Raw genomic sequence first — 20,993 nt, 5'->3', positions numbered from 1 at the left:
GAGGAGGTATAGATTGGACATCCGCAAGAACTACTTCACAGTTAGGGCGGCTAGGAGCTGGAACCAACTTCCAAGGGAAGTGGTGCTGGCCCCTACCCTGGGGGTCTTTAAGAAGAGGCTGGATGCCTACCTGGCTGGACTCATTTGAGTCCCGTTTCTTGTTTTTGGGGTTTTTGTTGTTCTCCCGCCCTGGCGGGGGGTCGGGCTAGAAGATCTACTAGGTCCCTTCCGACCCTTAATCTATGAAAATATGAAACTATGAAACTATGCCAACCCTTCAAAAGGGACTTGGGCAAGGACACCAGGGTCAGAAGGAGGAATCTGCTCTTTCAATAGCTCAGTGAAGAGGATATGCACCAAGGATTCATTCCAGGATACCAAGAGTTAGGAGGTTAACGGCATCATGGCTCATCAGAGGTAATGTGGACCAAGGTCATGGTGCATGGCACCACCTGGCATGGTCTCCCGCTGTCTCTGAATGAAGTAGTTCTGCTGTCTGCACACGAGCACTCTTCAGCATTAAACACTTTGCACAAAGCCTTAATTAATGGACCATAGCAGGCCTTATTAAATCTAAATTAAGATGCCAATTGACTATTGAAAATTCACATTTCTGGCTGGGTAATGACTGTATCAAAGATATGAATGTATTCAAGGACCAACAAAGTTCACCTAGTGGGCATTTAATAATCAGTTGGTTATTAATCACACACTTTTCTTTTTTAACAGAGGGAGTTTGGGAAGGGTTAAGACAGTCGTCAAAGGATAAAAAATAAGATATGGAATGCTTGCCAGCTTGTGCCTCGTCCAGCCTACTCCCATCCCTGTGCAAGGCTGTTTTCACAGGATTGCATAGGCTCCACAACTTTGTCACGTCCTGTTCTAAATGAATCCCATGATAAGACTTGTACCACTTCCCTTGGGAGACTTCTCTGCAGAGGCAAAGAGATCTTGCTCATCAGAGATGTTTTCAGCATCTATCCTGAACTCCCTTCGCCCAGTTTCATCTCATTACACCCATCAGAACAGCTCCTTCTCCCCTGATGTTTAGCCTTTCAAATGTTTGCAGACAGTGATCCAATGCCCCTATAGAACAAGTCGTGCATTTTTGCCTGCTTTTAATCATTGAGTCAGTTCTTCCTTGGTTCTTTAAACATTTGTAATTCCCTCACTAAATTCCTTCCATTTCCTTCTTGGAAACCCAAACAAGCAGAGCTCACTCCAGCATTGCTGCAGCATGGCTTGGACCAGACCAAACAGAAAAATCCCAGTCTGACTTCCACTGCTGTATGACCAATGACAAGAGAGGGAGGAGAGGAAATAGGGGCAGAAGTAACATACCTGTTAGTCAATTATGAAGTGCTCTCAGGTGTATTGAACATTTTAAATATTTTTTAAGTCTCTGCAATGAAAATGTAATTAAAGCAGCTTGCAACCCCACCCCACAGAGACTACCAAGGCAATAATCCTATTATTGCTGCTGTCACCAACATAAATTCTTCTCCAAGGGGGCTGTTTTACTGAAAAACTAAAAGCATGAAACCTAATACTGCATCATCTTTCATAGTGGTCCCTACCCTATTTGATGATTTTTAAAGCAAACTGATAGGAGCATGAAACCCTGGGCAAATGTCTGTGAATAACTAAGTATTGTTTGCTTTTCCACTGTGTCACTGCATGTAACAGTGTACATGATGTATGTCACTGTGAGTCAGGGTGTATGCATGTGTATGAATGCAAGCATGAATCATTACTGGGAGATCCAATGTGAATCACATCAGAAAAATGACTATGTGAATGGATCAGTGGACAGCTGTGTGTTACTATGAGTCACAGTGGACGTGTCTACACTACCTCCACACCATGTCCAGGGACACCACCATGAAGCATGCCCGACCCATTCCCTCCCTATCCATGTACACAGCCAGAAACAAGGGATCTTGAGTGATGCTGAGCATGTGCCAAAAACATGCCCAACACAGAGAGCCTGCAAGCAGTATTGGGGCACACACTCAGCACCACTCTAATGCAGCCACATCACCTCATTTCCAGGATCTGGCCCACATGGAGTGGGAGCATATCGGTAGAGCATATTTTATGGTGGTACTCTCAGGGAGGGCACAGAGGCGGTACAGGTATGCCTAGTGAGTTTGTGTGTGTCACTGTGTGTGCATGTATGCATGCATGCACATGCTGAAGGCATAATGTGCAAATCAGTGTGTATATTTGAGTGCACTAGTCAGCATATGAGTGTGAGATGCTCCAGATTCAGTAATCAGTGTGCCTACATCACCTTCTACATGCATTTTCCTCCCTTCTCATATCCTTCCTTGGGTGGCTTTTGAGTCTGGAGTGAGACTCAAACTCATGCCTTAACTGCTCTGCTACCTTTCTGCCCACCTGCAACTGTGCAGCTGCAACTGAAATCCTTTTGCTGCCCTTGTCAGTTGTCTCTGCTGAGAAGAAGAGGACAGAAGGCTTATCATTTTAGTACAGGACACTAGAGGAGGGACTAGAAATTGTGTGTTAGGAGAGATATTGTTTGAGTACTCTTGGTGCTCAGGTCAGGTTGCAGAGGACTGGAAAATGGCCAATGTGGTCCCTATTTTCAAGAAGGGGAGGAAGGAGGATCTGAAACTATAGACCAGTTAGTCTCACCTCTATCCTCAGGAAAACCTTTGAAAAACTTATTAAGAATCACATTTATGGGAGTCCAGCAGGGAAAGCAATGCTAAAGGGCAACCAGCACAGATTCATAGCAGGTAGATCCTGCCTGACTAACCTTGTTTCTTTTTATGACCAGGTCACAAAATGCTTAGATGCAGGAATCGAGGTAGATCTCATCTATGTGGATTTTAAGAAGGCCTTCAATACAGTATCTCATTCTAGTCTCACAGATAAACTGAGCGGCTGTGACATAGAAGATTACATGGTCAGGTGGGTGGTTAATTGGCTTAGGGGTAATTCCCAGAGAGTGGTGGGGAATGGATCAGTATCAACCTCAAAAGATGTCAGCAGTGGAGTCTCACAAGGCTCGGTCCTTGGACCAGTCCTGTTCAATGTCTTCATCAGTGACTTGGATAAGGGCATGGAGAACACTCTGTCCAAATTCACAGACGATACCAAACTATGGGATAAAGTTAGCACACTAAAGGGTAGGGAATGAATTCAAGCGGATCTGGACAGGTTGGAAAAATGGGCAGAACAGAATAGGATGCAAGTGCAAGGTGCTCCACCAAAGAAGAAGGAATTACCAGCACACTTATAGGCTGGGGGAGGACCTTCTCAGCAGCACAGCAGTGGAAAGGGATCTCAGACTCATAGCTGACTCCAAGATGAACATGAGTTGTCAATGTGACAAAGCGATCAATAAAGCTAACTGCACTTTATCATGCATTAGCATGTGCATGACAAAAAGGTCCAGGGAGGGGATACTTCTCTATGTGACACTGGTCAGGCCACAGTTGGAGTACTGCATCCAGTTTTGAGCACCGCACTTCAAGACGGATGTGGACAATCTCGAGAGGGTCCGGAGGAGGGCCATTCCTATAGTTAGGGGCCTGCAGGCAAAGTCCTACAAGGAGAAACTGAGGGCCCTGGGGTCTCTTCAGCCTCCACAAGAGAAGGCTGAAAGGCGATCTTGTGGCTGCCTACAAATTCACTGGGGGGGGACAGCAAAGAATAGAAGACGCTCTGTTTACCAGGGCACCCCTTGGAGTAACTAGAAACAATGGCCAGAAATTAACAGACAGCAGATTTAGGTTAGACATCAGGAAGAACTTCTTTATGATAAGGGTTGCCAAAATCTGGAATGGGTTTCTGAGGGAGGTGGTGCTCTCCCCTATCTTGGGGGTCTTTAAGAGGAGGCTAGACATGCACCTGGCTGGGATTGTCTGACCCCAGTGCTCTTTCCTGCCCAGGGTAGGGGGTTGTATTCGATGGTCTGCTAAGGTCCCTTCCAGCCCAAACATCTAAGAATCTATTAAAATACTCCAAGCATGCCATTACTTGAGAACCCACAAGTTAGTGAGCAGTAAAGGCAGCCAGTTGCAAGGATGGATCTGCTCTGCATATAACCTGACTTTGTGAAAGACCTCTGTACTGTTTAAGTCTTATTTATAGGCATTAAGTATAAGAACTTAAATCAACAAGCTCATCTCAGGTTTGCAATTTCCATATACATAGAGTGATCGTTAGTGAATAAATTGAACTTCTAAGCCATGGTTTGTGTAGAATTGAGGTTGGGCATCAACATTTTACACAGCTCTTTCACCAGATAGTTGGGTTGGGCCAGTTAAATGCAGAAAAATAACTCAGGAATGGGCTTAGCTGCTTGAAACTTCTCTCCAAGCTTCTCCATCTCCTTTACCTATTTGTCACTGACATGGTGCACAATGCACACCTGAGTCTACAATGAAAGGATCACCAGCCTGCCAGGCTTGTGATGTGCAGAACTGTATTAACCAAGTAATTAAATCATTTCTGTAATTACTCTCATGCACTTATAAATAATTTAGGCCCACACATTCTCTCTGCCAGCCACAAAGGAGAGTGAATACATGGAATGGGATGCAAAGGAAAAAGAGAAGAAATAATAATAATAACAGCACTTAACATTTATACAGCACTTTCCCTTTGTGGAAGCAAAATGCAAACAATAATTAATTAAGAGAAAAGGTAGAATGGCAGGCAGAAAGAGAGAGAAGGAGAGAAAGGGAGACAGAGAGAAGAGAACAGAATGGAAGCCAAGAGTGGGCAAGGAACAATATTTGAATGCACACAATGGCCACCTGGTAATACTTAGCAGTAATTCTGCCCCGCTGTCTTCCAAGTTAATGCTACACAGTTCTCTAACCCTAATTTCTTTGTCACCACCACATGCCTGTGAGCTAGGAAGCAAGGCAGGGGATCTAGCTACACAGTGAGCAAGCACCAAAATAAACACATACAGGGGGCATAACAGAAAACTGAACTGAGAGTAATAACACACACACACACACCTGGAGGGGCCAACAGCTCCATCTCAGAGCCTCAGTGCTATTTTTGTCAGTTCCCTCCAGCACAGAAGCTCAGCAGCGATTCTACTGGCCAGATGCCAGGGAGCTGGCAATCAGCAATGTGTGGGGGCTGGATGAGTCTCAACTGCTTGTCGCTGCAATTCTCTCTTCTCCCAGTATCCCATCCTAAAACTAGTAAAAAAGAGGATAAATGGCTGCAGGAGGGCATGGCTGAGTCAGCTCCATGGACACCTAATAAGAACTGCCAACATGAACAATAGAAGGCATTTATCTGCAGTCCTTTGATTTCTTGGACCCCAGCTTGAATCCCTTTCAAGCAACCTGAAGATCAGAGGGCTGGTCCTCAGCTCTCACCACACCTGAGTCCTCTTTACAGTATCCCAGGCTCTACCCCAAAGCTGTCAGGCACAAATCACTGGTCCCCTTCTGAAAAGCATGGGTGGGAAAAAAAATGTATTAACAGACAGAACTCCCAGTCTGTTGAAAAGGTCTGTTTGGTAGATATGCAAAACTGATCATTAACAAGTTTGGCTAACTGAATGTATCCTTGCAAATTTATAAAACTCTGTAAACTTAGTTATATTATTATTAACCTTTTAATACATGGTCTCCTCCACGCATCCTGTCTCATGCCTAGAGATCTATGACACATTACTAAGGTTAGGACTAAAGCACTAAAAGGTTAGGAAATGCCACAATGCTTGTACAATCCTAATTCACCCCCTGCACACACCCACACCCTTGTGCTTGTGCATTATGATGTTCCTTTTGATAAAACAAACACTCTTTCTTCTATGGGACTTCTGCCTCTCCCAGTGGCAGGCGGAGCGGGGGGGCAGTTCCCTTAATGAATAGCTAATTGATATTCGATTTTTTCCTCAGGGCTTTAGTGTTCACATACCCCGCTCAGAAGACAGAATTATTCACTACCTTGTGGACATGTCTACAGTGCCCTTAACTCAGGAAAAAGGATGGCCTGTTGCTTATAGCATATAACTGGGATATGGGAGATCAGACTCATTGAAAATTAAGGTTGGAAGGGACCTCAGGAGGTCATCTAGTCCAAACCCCTGGTCAAAGCAGGACCATCCCCAACTAGATCATGCCAGCCAAGGCTTTGGAGGTCTTAAAAACCTCCAAGGATGGAGATTCCACCACCTTTCTGGGTAACCTGTTCCAGTGTTTTACTACCCTCCTCCTAGTGAGAAAGTTTTTCCTAATATCTAACCTAAACTTTCCTTGCTGTAACTTGAGACCATTGCTCCTTGTTCTGTCATCTGCCACCACTGAGAACAGTCTAGCTCCATCCTTTTTGGAACCCCCTTCAAATAATTGAAGGCTGCTATTAAATACCCTTTCGATCTTCTCTTCTCCAGACAAAATAAGCCCTGTTCCCTCAGCCTCTCCTCAAAGGTCACGCGCCTCATCCCCCTCACCATTTTCATTGCCCATTGCTGGACTCTGTCCAATTTGTCCACATTCTTTCTGTAGTGGGGTCCCCAAAACTGGACACTGTACTCCCAATGTGGCCTCACCAGTGCTGAACAGAAGAGTAGAATTACTTTCCTCAGTCTACTGGCAACACTCCTACTAATGCAGCCTATATGTTGTTTGCCTTCTTTACAATAAGGGCACACTGTTGGCTCATATTCAGCTACTTGTCCACTGTAACACCCAAGTCTTTTTCTGCAGATTGGGTTCAGTTCTTTTCTCTTCCACGGGCTTTTTGTTTGGCCTTGTCAGGTCAGTTAGCTTCTCTGTACCAACATTTATCCCTTTAAAAATGAAGATAATAGCAATATTGTCACAGCGGTGTTCTGGCAGCATGACATCCACGTACCATAGCAAGGGACTCCATATGTGAATCTAAAAAAGACAGTATCTGACAGCTTCATTAAAGATGAATGAAATTATTTTCATAGCACCTATGTGAGGGGAGTGGTGAGGCTGGTCCTTTTGTTCAGAGGGAGAACAGAGGCACAGACAGATTAAGGCAGAGGTGGGTAAAATGCAGCTTACAAGCCATATCCAGCCCACCTATTGATTCTATCTGGCTCACAGGAGGGAGGCACAGGTGGTGGCTCCGGCACCAGCCTCTGCTGGTGCTGAAGGGTACGCTGGGCAGAAGCAGCTCTGCCTGCCTGCCCACCCTTCTGGCTCCACACAGCAGGCCCTGAGTGAGCCATGCTCGGGCACTGGTACCCCTGCTTGGGCTGGGCCAGCAGCACCTCACCTGCCTGTGGCTTGGGAGCCTGTGGCAATGCCGAGGGTACTCACAGAGAGGCGCATCAGAGACTTCATTCTTCCCATTGAGTGAGTTTGTTTTTCTTTAACCTAATTGTCAATATACAAAACGAAGACTTTATTCTAAGCTATTATGCTCAGGATTCATTCTGATCCTCTACCTATGCTACTCAAAAAATCAGAACAAAAATTATTTTTTGAAATAAAATTCAATGTTTTATAGTAGATGTTTGATTTTTACCATATGATTTTTTTTTTATCTATAATTTGTTAAAGTGATATCTTCACGTTTCATTTTATGTATGCAACTGTGACAGGGCTCTTAGTGCATCTGTCACTTTAAGAGAAGAGGCTGCTCAGAAAGCAGCCTGCAGGTGTGGCAGCCAATTAGGGAGTCTCCTGACCGGAAGGGGGCTGGGCTTGAGGCATATAAGCCCAAGGCCTGAGCTGGTCAAGGACTGTAGCCCTGGGAGCCCGAGAGAGAGGAGCTACTGGCAGCAGGGCTCCTAGTAGAACAACTGAGCTGGAGTAAGCAGCATGGAGATTGGAAACAGGCAGACCTGAGAACAGGATCAGTTGAGCTCATAGCCTGGAGAGGCAGGGCTTGGAAGAAGTAGACTTGGGAACAGGGATGGGTGAGCCCATAGAGGGGCACAGTGTGGGACTGGAGGGCCCAGAGCCCAGCCTGTGGGGCTAGGGGGCCAAAGCCCAGAGAGGGGCATGTTTTAATAGGGCCAGAGAGCCCAGAGTTCTGGAGCACCAAGAGGGACAAGCGTCAGCAAGGCCAAGAGAGCCCAAAGATCTCAACTGGCCTAGTAGTGGAGCCAGGGTCTAGACTGAAGATCAGGGATCGCTGCCAGAGACTGCTGGGACTGGGGAGCATGGAGATCTCAACTGGCCTAGGAGCAGGACCAAGGTCTAGGGCAGGGGCGGGCAATTATTTTGGGTGGAGGGCCACTTACTGAGTTTTGGCAAGACATCGTGGGCTGCATGACAGGAGCCCAGGGCAGATAAATATTAATTTTCCAAATTTTTAAGGGCCCCACAGGCCAGACAGAATGGTCTGGCAGGCTGCATCCAGCCCCCGGGCCACATTTTGCCCACTCCTGGTCTAGGGAGACTGAAGATCAGGGGCCACTGCCAGAGACAGAGAGGGCCAAGGAGCCTGTAGCCCAGGAAGGAACCCATAGCTCAGAATGGACAAGTGTCAGGATGTCATCTGTGAGGAATGGGAGTGGGTATTGCCTTAAGGCCATGAGCACAGACACCTGTGGTCATGAGAGAGACCCACCTTGAGAAGCCCTGGGGCAATCTCTAGAGATAATAACATCAAGTCATGGCAGTTGAGTCAAGGGGAGCTTGCCCAAGGAGAGTCATAAGTTGGCAAGGGCTGAGCAGCCACAAGGGGGTATCGCGACCCCTCTCAGGATGAGCTCTTGCTACAGGAGCCCTCAACAGCTTGCCAAAACTCATTAAGTGGCCCTCTAGCCAAAATAATTGACCACCCCTAGATTCAGGTCAAAGGCTGCCTTAATTGCAGAGCTCAATGTGAGCTTCCTACAACCCAGCTTTTCATAGTACTTATGATTAGGTCACATTCAACATGTTCAAAGCACAGCTCCCACCAAGCCCAGCTGCAATTGTGAGTGCTCAGCACCTTTGCAAAGCACACTCCAGAGGCTTGAGCTGGGCACCCAGACTGTGAGTGCACACAATAAGTGATCACCTGTGAGAAGTCTGGGTTTAACAAAGTGCCCTAAACAAACAGAAATTCCATCTTGTGGCACCTTATTGATACCAAATGGGTCAGCAGCAAGGTTAGACCCCTTAGATTGCCTCTGACGCTTGAATTAATTGAGTAATTGAAAGCAGCAGTATCCTCTGTAGGCCAGCATGAAATGGGAATGGGAAATTTGCAGTGGGTCTCACAGATATTTGCTCACACTGGAGGAATGGGAACTGTCAGGAATCTTGGGTTCCATTCCATGATCTGGAGGGGAATGTGCTCCAGCAAGTTATAAACTCTTAACTCAGATTACCTTTTCCCTTCCAACCTGGGCTTGTTCCAGTCCTGTCTCTTTCCCATCCCTGTTCTTGTTCCAGTCCCAGTCTCCCCAGGGAGCACTTGTTTTGGCCCTATGACCTCTCACATGCACACCCTGTTTTCTTATGATTTGTTCCCCATAATCTGTTGGATTTGTAAAGGCTCTGGCCGCCCAACCAGTGGCGGCCCCCAATTTTTAGTGGGCTAAGCCCACAGCCTTTTTAATTCAAATAGCTCCAGTCCCAGTCTCCTCCCATAACCAGTTCCAGTCTCCATTTCTCAGGCTTCTTACCCCAGTCCTGGTCATCCTGCCCAGCAAAGAGTGGTTTCACCCCTCTGAACTCTGTGCCCCAGCCTTAGTCTCCCTCTTGCTCCCTCATGTCCTTTTCTGACTTTACCAGTTTCTTCTGCACCCCCAGTTCTTTGTTCCTTAGCCAGTCCCAGTTTCCCCTTCTCAAGTCTTCATCTGATCTGCCTGTCTTCCAAGGTCATAAATGGACACTGGAACTCCCTGGGTGGCAGCTGCAGCTGACAGTGACCAGGTCAGCAGTGCAGTCGCTGGGATTTTTGCAACCTTCCCAGGGTTGATACTCAGACCTGGTTCCCTGGTCACTCCACCTTTCATTGTGCTACTGCTCCTCAAGCCATGTTTCCCTTTCCCATTGGCTCCCTGTCCTAATTTTTCTCCCCTGACTCCTTTGTCTCATCTCAATGTCTCCCCACTGGCTCCCTGTCCCAGGTCCTCTCCCTCCACTCACACCAGCTGGGGAATTCCTACAGATCCCCAGCTGGAACATACCCAATTCAGACAAAATCCTGTAAGAAATTTAAGAACCTTTACAGGGTAAGGCTAATGGTGTTTCTGAAAGCTTTTCACTTGGTCAAATTTTGGCAAATTTACACAGGTATGACAAAATCATGTCCCAAATGTCAAATCCTTCTTCCAAAGCATGCAGAGAAGCTAGATTTGTCTAAGAAAGTCACCAACACTTTTTTAACATGAAAAATAAATTACAAATATTTGCTCCAATTTTATTCTGGGAATAAGCTGAATCATTTAGCTGAAATTTTCCAAAATATAAAAATTTTCTACCAAGGCAGGCAGAAATTTCAGCCCAGAGTGTTATTACTTATAGGCAATTAAAATTAGGGTCTTAGAATGGGAATAACTAGGCAACCTTAACAATAGGCAATGCAATCAGCCTTGCCTATTATAATATTTCCTACACACCAGAGTTACTCAGATACCCACTATTCAGCTTCTTCTCCTGAAGTTTAGACATTTTTATAAAAGCATCATATTTACTTCAATTAGAATAATTAACTAATCGGTACCCAACAATGAGCTACACCTTTGCATTTACTAGACTTCAAAGCACTTTCCAGAAATATCATTATCTCCATTTTGTAGACAAAGAAATTGCAGCTGAGAGAGGCTGACTGACTTCCCCAAGTCATACTGCCCGTATGTTGAATATGTTAAGAGCTGCCAATGGAACTGTGGCTTCTGGACTTCCAGTCTTGTGCTGTATCTGCTGCCCACAATGCCTCCCTCAGATGATCTGTCAGGTTTCATATACCTTCCTTTTCTCTCCTGTTTTTACGTTTTCCATCTAACTCCATTCCCTTAATGTTTTTTCCCACTCTGCTTTTTCTGAAACTTCTGTTTATAATTAGCATGAGGAACATCGCAGATACGTGGCCAGGAGCTATGACCGCAGCACAGAGAGGAAAGAATCATGACAGTTTGTTGGGGGTTTTTTAACTGCCTCACAGGTTTTATTTTAATAAAACTTTTTGATCATCCAAGGTTCAGAAAAAAGGACTCCCTTGTCTACTTCTCCCTCTTCACATATTCTCTGCCTTGCTGGCCTGCTCTTCTTTCTCAGTTTGTCCATACTCCCTCCATATACAGCCTGGCTAAGGGACGCTTGATCCCTACTGATCATTCTCCAAGGCTTAGTTGACTCTAAGTTTGAAATAACTTAAGTGATGTGGCTTCTTCCACTTCCCAGAAAAGATTCCTCCACAGTCTAATAGAGCTCTCTGTGGACATTTTCCTTGATCTCTAGTTTCAATGATCCCTTTGCTCAATTTCACCCATTGCTCCTACTTAAACAGCTATAAGTTTTTCCTCTCTTCAGTATATATCCACCCACTATCCACAGACCTTGACAATAGCCTCCCTTAGTAACTTTTTAGCCAAGCAACAATATATATCTTGTATACATATATGCATTATATACATATACACATTTATATAGACACACACAGAGTATCTATCTCTCTGTATGTCTACCTATCTGTCTTGTAATCTCTTCTCATGCATCAATCCTTCTAGGGCCTGAAAAACATTAAAGACTACAACATTATCTCTTCCTGTATCCTCTATTTTTTCCAGGCCGCGTGATTTTAACTCCCTTAATTCCTTTATAATCCATTCCTGCCAAACCTGCTTAATGAAGCAAAATAAAAGGCAGAGTAAGAGATTCCCTGGAAAGAATTGTTTCTCTCTGTCCTGCGGTTACTGATGAATGACATAAGGATCTAAGGCAGCGGTATCAGTCAATTTCACACTCCAGGTTTTCAATTTCATTTTGAGGCCAGTTTGGGTAGGGACAAATTTGAGTGTAATTAATTTAGATTTTGTGAGACAAGAAACTGCTTGGGGTTGTATGAAAGGTCTGCTGTCTTCAGAATGGAGAAACTAATCTTCTCATCTGACTGAGGATGTCACAAATTGATTTAATACTTTTGTATTTTAAAAAAAAGTTGTTATAATAACCATTAAAAATAATGATGGGTCAGATCTCAAAAGGTCCCTAGGTTTTATTTAGATAAGCCCTCAGGGGTGTGGAGGTTTATCCAAATACCACCTGTCTGCAAACTCGGGATAAAAAGCAGGGAAAAGCAGCTCTTCCCATGAGAATACCACAGCTGATCCCAAATAGGCTGGAACTGTCTATGAAACCAAACACACTTCCCACACACTTATTTCAATATTTCTTCTTCCAGCTGGAACCTAGCAGCAATGGGATTTAAAATATAGTCTAGAGAGGTTAACTAAAGTTCTTCTGACCTCAAGATAGATTTTGAGGGCTACAATTCAAGCTATGAGGGAAGGTTTAGAACTTTATGTCATCTGAAGAAACAGTGCCACAATAGAGTAAAACAAAATCACAGTTGTCTTGGAAAATGAATTCCATGCTCTTGAGAGCAGGTTATAAGTAGCTATAAATGACCAAGGAAAGGATACCAACTCTGCATTTTTTTATTGTGATGTGATATAGGCTAGGACAGCTTCATTATGGAGAGCTGAGCTCTGTGGCACTACCTGGATTCTCCTTGCACTCAGAGGTGTCACTGGCCAGAATTGGGCCTTTCCCATCTCTGATGGGAAGAGTTGTTATCATAATCATAATTAAATACTGGGTTCATTATTTATCAGCTAGACAGAGCTATGATTTAGGGACAAAATAAAGCAAAAGTATTTTAAGTAAAAGAAGTAGATCATACCTCAATTTAAAAGATTAAAAGATTAAAAAGGAACTGCCATTTTTTAAAATATTTTTTAAAGTTTTTTTTCTTGTTATTTAGTAGAACAGGTTAGGAAAGTTTTGATGAAACTCTTTCTATCAGGGAATGCAGTTCCAGCAAGAATTAAATGACTCCCAAAATCAAGTATGTTTTACTGAATTTTTGTTTTGGAGGCAGGAAAGTGAGGAATAGCCAATAATATTGAAATATCCTGTTTTTACACTTTCAAAACAAAATATTTGTATTCCCTTTTTCTATGCTTTTTGTTTCAAAATTCTCTATTTCAAAATTCTGTGAGATTGTATTTTTAGGTATAATAATAAAATGTAATGTAAAATAAAATGGAAATCAAAACAAAGTCCTCAGTTTTGTCTAAATAAACTAGGTTCATAGGAAAGTAGGGCTGGAAGGGATCTCATGAGGGCATCTAGCCCAGCCCCCTGCACTGGGCAGGATCATGCCTGACTAAACCATCCCAGCCAAGGTTCTATCTAACCTGATGTTGACAATTTCCAGGGATTGAGATTCCACAGTTTCTTTAGGTCTTTAGGAGTGCTTTGAGTCAAGCAAAATGAGCATTCTTCCAAAACTTCTTTCACAGGCAATTTTGAAATGTTCAGGTTTCATTTCTAATTAGAATGAAAACAAATTCTGAAATCTAAAAATGCTCCATGAAACAGGATTTCCATTCTCCACACAGCCCTGGCTAGCTACCTCTGAAAGTTTGAAAGTTAAAGATTTTCTTAATTACACTAACCACAGGTCCTTATTTAACCGTACTGTTTCTGTGTTTTCTCTTGGTTTCAGCACACGTACTGGATAGAGGGCTCCTGAAAAAAAAGCTGTTGAGTTTTAATTATACAATCCCTGTAACTTTACCCAGTATTTTCCCTTGCATGGCATGTGCACAACTGCATTATTGTAAGGCTACTCAGAGTGAGCACTGGCAAGAGCGATGTGCAGGACCTGGGATGACATACCAGGGGGCACATCTGTTCAGAAATGAGATTTCTTGGCAGTACTACAACAGTCCCCAAGGCATTTTCTGCTCCTCCTCTTTCCCCTTCCATCATTAACTGGGTTGCTTTCCCTCCTATCAAAAATAAATTATATTTAATAATTAAAGACACCAGTTAGCCAAGTGGTTTGTTTTTCTGGAATGTAACTAAACCATATTTGATACAATTGTAATTGGCCCAAACCAGAATAAACAATTCATTTTCTTTTCTTTTGTTATATTTTTCATTTCCACGAAGGTCTCTTTGCTTCTAAGTTCTGGCCAAAAGTGATAGTGGAAAATATTAAAAATTTCATGAGGAAAAGTCCCTCCTAGATTTCCTATCTTAGGTCTGCCAGTACAAGATACCATTTTAGTTGCTTATCAGAATGAAACCTGGTTTGCAACCTTGATGGTTTACTTTCTGCTGCAACTCATCCCTGTCAATCAGCTGCTTCCATGCTACAGCAGGACAGAATTTCTACTTAAAACCCAAATAAAGAGAAAAGAGAAACTCCATCCCCAGCACATGATTAGAGAAAGCCATTAGGTGGAGTGAAAAAAAAAACAGTTCATATAAAACAAAAACAAAACAAGAATAAGTGAGGTTTGGGTAGCAATTTTGAGAAAAGTGAAAAGATTAAGGAGTTCCACAAACACAAGTTTTTTGATCCACAGTACAAGAGGTTGGATATGGTGGATTATCACCTCCATGTCACCTATTCCAAGTTAACAGATCAGTAGTAACTGAAAATGATCTCCTTCCGAGTCACGAACTTTCCAAAAGGATTCTGTGGTCTAAGTCCATTTCCTAGGTGACAGACGTCTGAATTAAAATATTTACAGCAAGCAATAGCTGGCACCATAACGCTGATAATCATAAGAGACTGCAAGGATTGAATTGGCAGTGATAATTCAGCAAGTTTTTTACTCCTTAGGGTGGTATCTTCACAGAAAGTTTCAGGTACATTGTACTGGTAAGAAGCTTGTACTGGTGGTGCCTGAGCTATACTTGTTCCCAAAGATAAATACTGGGCTCAATATCCAAAGAGATTACTTAGCCATTTTCTTCAGTGCTAAATTATAGATGTAATGCACATATTAAAGAGGTGGAAATAGATGCATTAGCACTAAGAAAAGAAAGAATAAAAATGTATGCAAAAGACTATATATACATATATGCATACACCCACCACACAAATAGTTATAATTCCAAAAAGATCCAGTAAAAATCATTATTATATATATAAAAACAAAATTAATATAATACTAAGGATATGAATTTGAACAAAAGCCAGTCAAAATAATGCAAAAATAGAAGTCCAACAGCATAATTAACTCTGCTACATTACACTCAGGACCAGATTCTATTCCACCTATTGGGCATCTAAGTGGACTTAGGTGTCTAAGAGTGATTCTAGTCCAACCAGCTGAGGTCCTGAAAATTCACTAATGCATCTATTTGTGTAATGCAGCATTTATTATCTGACCCTTAAGGGAAGTAAGTGCTGCAGATTTAATAAGCTAACCTGTCACACATAATATGCACAATGTGGTAGAGTCAACTTTTAAGTTGGAATCTTGTTGGATTTATTTTTTAATCTCCTACCTTTTGGGTTCCACACTGTCCAACTTAATGTTGCATCAAAATAAATTGTTTGTACTTGGACTCAAATTTGCTGAGCCAAAGCCATGAAATTCCAATGGCAGTAAATCAGAATTTCATGTGCATCTTTTGCAAGAGAACATGGTATGAACCTTTTTTTTTTAATGGTTTAAAAAAACACTAAGAAACTGCGCAGTTTACTTTATGCAGTTTCACAGATTTTGATCTGCGGTTTACTACAGGTGTGCATAAAATAGGTGCACCATTATGGAGTTGCAAAATAAGGGTCTGGATCTCTGAAAGGCTGCATAGTCTGCCACAACTGATTTCTGTGGAAGTTAAGGACATTCAGCACCTCACAGGAAGTACAGAGCGCCTTGCAGGATCATGCCATAACTGAACAACTCATTTAGAGTAATCTGACTAAAAAACAATCGAGATGAGACATTATCATTCAGCTGTGTGGAAATGGATCATTAAGCACTTAGTAGTATAACTTCATTATTTTTAATGAAATATAATACTGTGTGTATATTTGAACAGCTCTCTTTCTATCCCTCCCTATATTTACACACACACATATATACTATTCAATTTACCAAGTAGCTCTTATCTATTAAGGATTACCCACTTATGAAGTCAACCATTTTGAGTTATGTTTTTTTTTAAAAAAAGAATCTTCTAGATTTTTTTATAAAACTGGAAACTTTAAGCTGCTCACAAACGTACAAAAGGGGAATGAGGTAAAAAGGAATTTTGCAGAGAAAAGAGACCCCAGTCTTCAACCCCCCCCAGTGTCCTGCCCGCTACCAATATTCCCTGTAGAAATCAATGGGCAACATAGAACATTAGGACCACATGTTGCCCTCCCAGGGGAAAATCCATGAGCAGGTATAATATATATATATATATTACATGAATATAAATATATGAAAACTCAATGAGCCAAATTCCACTACAACTATAAATGTGCTTTAAATCCACCGTCAGTGATATTGTTCACAATCAAACTATGGACCACCAAATTTAAAACCAAGGGACCCAATTTTCCAGTGCATTGTATCCAGTGTTGTCATCTGCACCTGTGTACAGCCAGTGTAAAATGCTACCGTTCCATTCCAGGCATGTTCTGTATCTTTTTTTCCCTAGTTTCACTGACTGACCGAAGTGCAAGGCCATAGCAAATCAAGCCCACAGAGCTGTTGACAGATTCTCCTCTCATATGGAAAGGGCTGGGTGGGGCCATGGTATACAGAGCTGATCAGCTGGCAAGAAAAAAAGTGTTTTTGAAAAATGTATTATTTTCATTCAAAGACTGATTAAAAAAAACAAATAAATTACTTCCTGAATGTTATTTGTCCAACTATAAAGCTGCTCAAATAATGAGGGGAAAAAAGGTATTTGTCATTAATTTATTCCTAACTATGCAAAAAATGGATTAATTATTCACAAGACGAAAAATCAGTTAGTTCAAATTTCTCAGGCTAACGGAAATCATTCTAAGGAAATGTTTCCTTAATGGCCAGCTTACATTTTCCCTCATGCAATTACATCTGATTGTGTCTTGTTATAACTCTCAGATACCTTAAAGTTGATCTGCAAAGAGAAAAAGCACGGGATTTGTCAAAAGCCACTGGCCTGTAGGCTTTTTTACAGAGAGAAGCACTTGGTGCAGAAGAATGGGGCTACTATACCCTAACTCCTGTCTAGGATAGAACAGCCAAGGGCCGACTGCAGCTGATTCTGGCTGACAGTGGCCTCAAGGGACTAAACGTATGCCACATGGAGATTGCTGGAGTATGCTGCAACTCATCCCATGCCTACCACTTCCTCTACACCTGTGCCACATGAGAGTCAGTGCTGGGTCCAGCTACGTTGACTCTGCCAGATGACAGCTCTGCTAAGCTAGGGGAAATATCAACAGGCCAGAACTGGCTGCACTCCCACCCCTTTACTGTGTTCACAGGGAATCTGGCCAACTGGAGGGAAGGTTAGAGAGGGGAACTGTTTTCTTTCTGCAGTAAAAACTCAAGTCTTATCTTTGCTGAAATGCAGTTTGTTGACTGAGAAACTAGTGGAATTAAAATAACAAAACAAAACGAAAGATATGCTAAATGGAAATGAAAAAGGATCATTAGTCAGACTGGTCTGTCCTGCGGTTTTGTTTGCTTGTTAATACCTATTTAACTCCAATAAGTAATTAATGTTTTGGAAAGAGGGTGGCTTTATTAAACCTTCGCTCCTCACCCTCTTTCAATTAAGATGTGAGAGGTCACAGTAACCATGCCTGAGACCTCCCAAAGGACCGGGACCCCTCCCAGCCAAATCCTGAAATTTCTAAGGTAAAATAAAAGGGGGGCGAGGGAATCTTAAAAAAAAATCACAACTCTAAAGGGTTCTTTATGCTTTACAATGAAAAAAAAAGTATTGAAATCCCATTCCACAGCAGATCCCTTTCCACAGCTCTTCTCTCCTTGGTCTTTGTATACTTCAGATAATTCTGCACAGATAGTATGCTCCTCTTAGCTGTAATGCAACTGTGCTACATATATTTGGTTCTTTTAATTTTTTCTTGAAGCAAATCTCTCCAGCCCCATAACCACTTGGCTACCTGATAGGTTATTTCTCAGTATATGAAGCGTAACCCTTCAGATTCATCATGGAAGAAAGCTCATTTCTACCTTGTCTGCCATTATCATGGAGGAGCCTCCATGGATGCCCAGGATGGGTGTGAGTGTCTGGGCAGAAATGAAGTCCAGGATCTGGGCAATGGCTTCCTGGTCTGTGTCATCAGCAAACACCACACCTTGAATCTTCCGGTCTGACATGAGGTCACAGATGCGAGTGATGATGCTTTTGGGGTCTGTCTCATTCATGGCCACCAGTTCGACCCGGGGCACCACTGACAGGTGATGGAAGTCATCTTTCTCGTGGGCATCCTTGATGGCCACTTCGTCTGAGGTACCCACGAGAATGACAGCAACACCAATGCTGGGGTGGCTCTTCTGGGCACGGGCCCCACCACCCGTCGTTGCTAGGACTGCCAACACCAGCCAAAACTGTGGAGAATAGCACTCTGCCCTCGGCCTCATCTTCAGCTCTTACACTCCCTAAAAAAAAAAAGAGAAGAGAGAAGGAAAGAGAAAGTGATTAACTAACAAATCCATTCAGCGATCAGCCTTCAAGGCAGATCATTGATCCATGGGGTGCAAAAGCCCCACTTCTAGTCAGACTTTTGGTCCATGCTGGTGTCCAGCACCTGGACCTAGTCCAAACTCCACAAAAAATCAACAAGAGTCTCTCCATTAATTTCAGTGGGCTTTGGATGAAACCATCCAGGAGCAACCTTTGTTTAAGAGTTCAGAGGAAGACAGAGGTAGGAAGAGAGAAGAAAGAGAGTGAAAAGTTAAAGGGATTCAGCAAAGAATACACAACTTGTCATCACTAAGGCCTGGTTTTACCTTAGACTCAAGCCAACAGTAATAGAAAATTATTGTCCTCTCATGGCTATTCAGCTGCCTTTGTGAAACAAGGTGGTGCTGTCAGCCCTGTGTCTGTGTGTATGTCTCCAGCACAAAAGCTATTGTCACACACTTATCACCAGTTTTCCCTTTGGGCAGTATTAAGCTGAGAGGCCAAAGACTGACTGAAAAGCTCTTGGAGGCAGAACTCCCCTCTCAACTCACTGTGTGCCCCCCCCTTCCCCATAGATGTAAGTCATGTCACACTGGCAGGGACAGGGCATGTGAGTATGCCCACGGTAACTACACCTAAGCCATTTTGTGGGAGTAGAAACACAATTCATCAGCATGGCTCATAGTACAGATGGCCAATTATGCATTGCTATATAGCACATGGGAGACTCTTCCTCCTAAACCCATTTAGGGGCCATCTTTAGCCTGAAGTATAAAACTGATTGTCCCTTATAAATGTTCATTGCCAGGTGGTGTAACTGCAGATCTTCCTGTGAGCCACAACCTGAAAATGTCAACTTCTTTTTTTAAACATAACAGTTAGAAATGGGAAAGACCTATCAGGTCATCAGTTCAATCCCTGGCTGTGTCAGATGGCTCCCTGCAGGACAGTTGATAGTTTATTCAGTCTTGCTTTAATAAGACTTAACATTTATATCGTGCCTTTCATTTTCAAAGCCCTTTAAAAACTTTAACTAACTAATCTTCATAATACCTCTTTGAGGTATTATCATCATCACTTTACAGATCTGGAAACCAGAGCACTGTCCTTAATCTATGACTATCCTACAACCACCAAGGAAACAAAGGCTCGCTGGAATTAGAACTCGAGCACTCCTGGTTCTCAGGCCCGTACCCAGCTCAAGAGACCATTTCACTCTCTCAGAGGAGCTTTATGCATTTCAAATTATGGAAGGCTGTTCATTAAATGGATGGATCTCATGAAGCTATTCATCTTAATAATCCATTCTGCAACAGTGACTTAAATGATAGCTATACCAGAATTTCCTTTCAGCGACACCAGCTGTCATCATCTTGTTCTTGTGTTGCAGAGAAGATAAAATAGAAGTAACCAACTGGATATCCCTGTACTGGTCATTACTTAACATACTTCTATCAAACCTCCTTCCCTCTCCAGGTGCACAGACAGTTTATCCATAACAGCAGTAATGAGACTGACAGGACCTTGGAGAAGGTTGAAAACAATCCAGCTTTATGTTCTGTTGCCCTGCATGGAGTCAATACCTGATTATAGAACACTGTTGTTTGTGTGGTCAACTCACGGCTAGTTTTCTACTTGTACTGTTTAGAACTGTTTTCTCCTGATAGTGCTTAGAAGAAAGTTTAAGTTCAGTTCATGGTCTCTTATTTCCAGGCCAGACAGGGAGTGCACACACTGCATTAATACCATCAGATAAATAAATAGATAATAAATATTCACAGAAGGAACCAAATCTACTTATAGACTGAAAGGACTGTGGGGATGAAATTTCAATTGTTTCCAGCCTTTCTTCTGGATTCTCTTTCTCAGAACAAGCTCACAAGGAAAACCAAGAGACTTTGAGAGTTTGGCAAAACGAACAGTGAGCTTCACTGCAGCAGGATGGTTATCCTCCAATTATGAGTCACTAAATTAGATTCCTTCACAGTGAAATGTGATCCCCACTACTGCAATGCTTTATTAACTTTAATACACTTTCCACTCTCTCATTCTCGCTCTCTCACTTTAATGTTATATTTGCTCTCTTTCAAATATGTCTCCTGTGATCTCTCTGTTTATTCTCACATTGGATATTACACTTGATTAGGCAATAGATATTTGTGATGCTTACAGAACAGAATCTGGTTTTACAGGGGCCCTGTTTTACACTATGTGTATATCAAAGAGCTTTACAAAGCACTGGATTGGACACTAGCAATGCAGGAACTATGCTGGCAAATGTGATAGCTGTTCTGCATTCATACCCAACAACAAACTTGTTTTGTCAAAATGGGCGATGGGGGCACCTCTTATATAGTTCATAGTTTCATAGTTGGTAGGTTTGGAAGGGACCTGAGCAGATCAACAAGTCCA

General features: G+C 42.6%; 1 protein-coding gene across 1 annotated transcript in view; it reads right to left on the bottom strand.

Annotated features, from left to right (window-relative positions):
- Positions 1–20,993, bottom strand: part of GRIN2B (glutamate ionotropic receptor NMDA type subunit 2B) — a 388,000-nt gene that overhangs the window by 285,642 nt on the left and 81,365 nt on the right. Inside the window, exon 2 of the mRNA XM_019514920.1 lies at positions 18,128–18,556. Within this exon, the coding sequence (XP_019370465.1) occupies positions 18,128–18,538 (411 nt within the window). The 5' untranslated portion in view covers positions 18,539–18,556. The remainder of the gene's footprint in view (positions 1–18,127; positions 18,557–20,993) is intronic.

The sequence above is a fragment of the Gavialis gangeticus genome, unplaced genomic scaffold (assembly GCF_001723915.1).
Source record: "Gavialis gangeticus isolate Ggan-Ray unplaced genomic scaffold, GavGan_comp1, whole genome shotgun sequence".
Classification (NCBI taxonomy): Eukaryota; Metazoa; Chordata; order Crocodylia; family Gavialidae; genus Gavialis; species Gavialis gangeticus.
The sequence above is the reverse complement of the archived record's forward strand: the minus strand, read 5'-3'. Positions and strand labels throughout refer to the sequence as shown.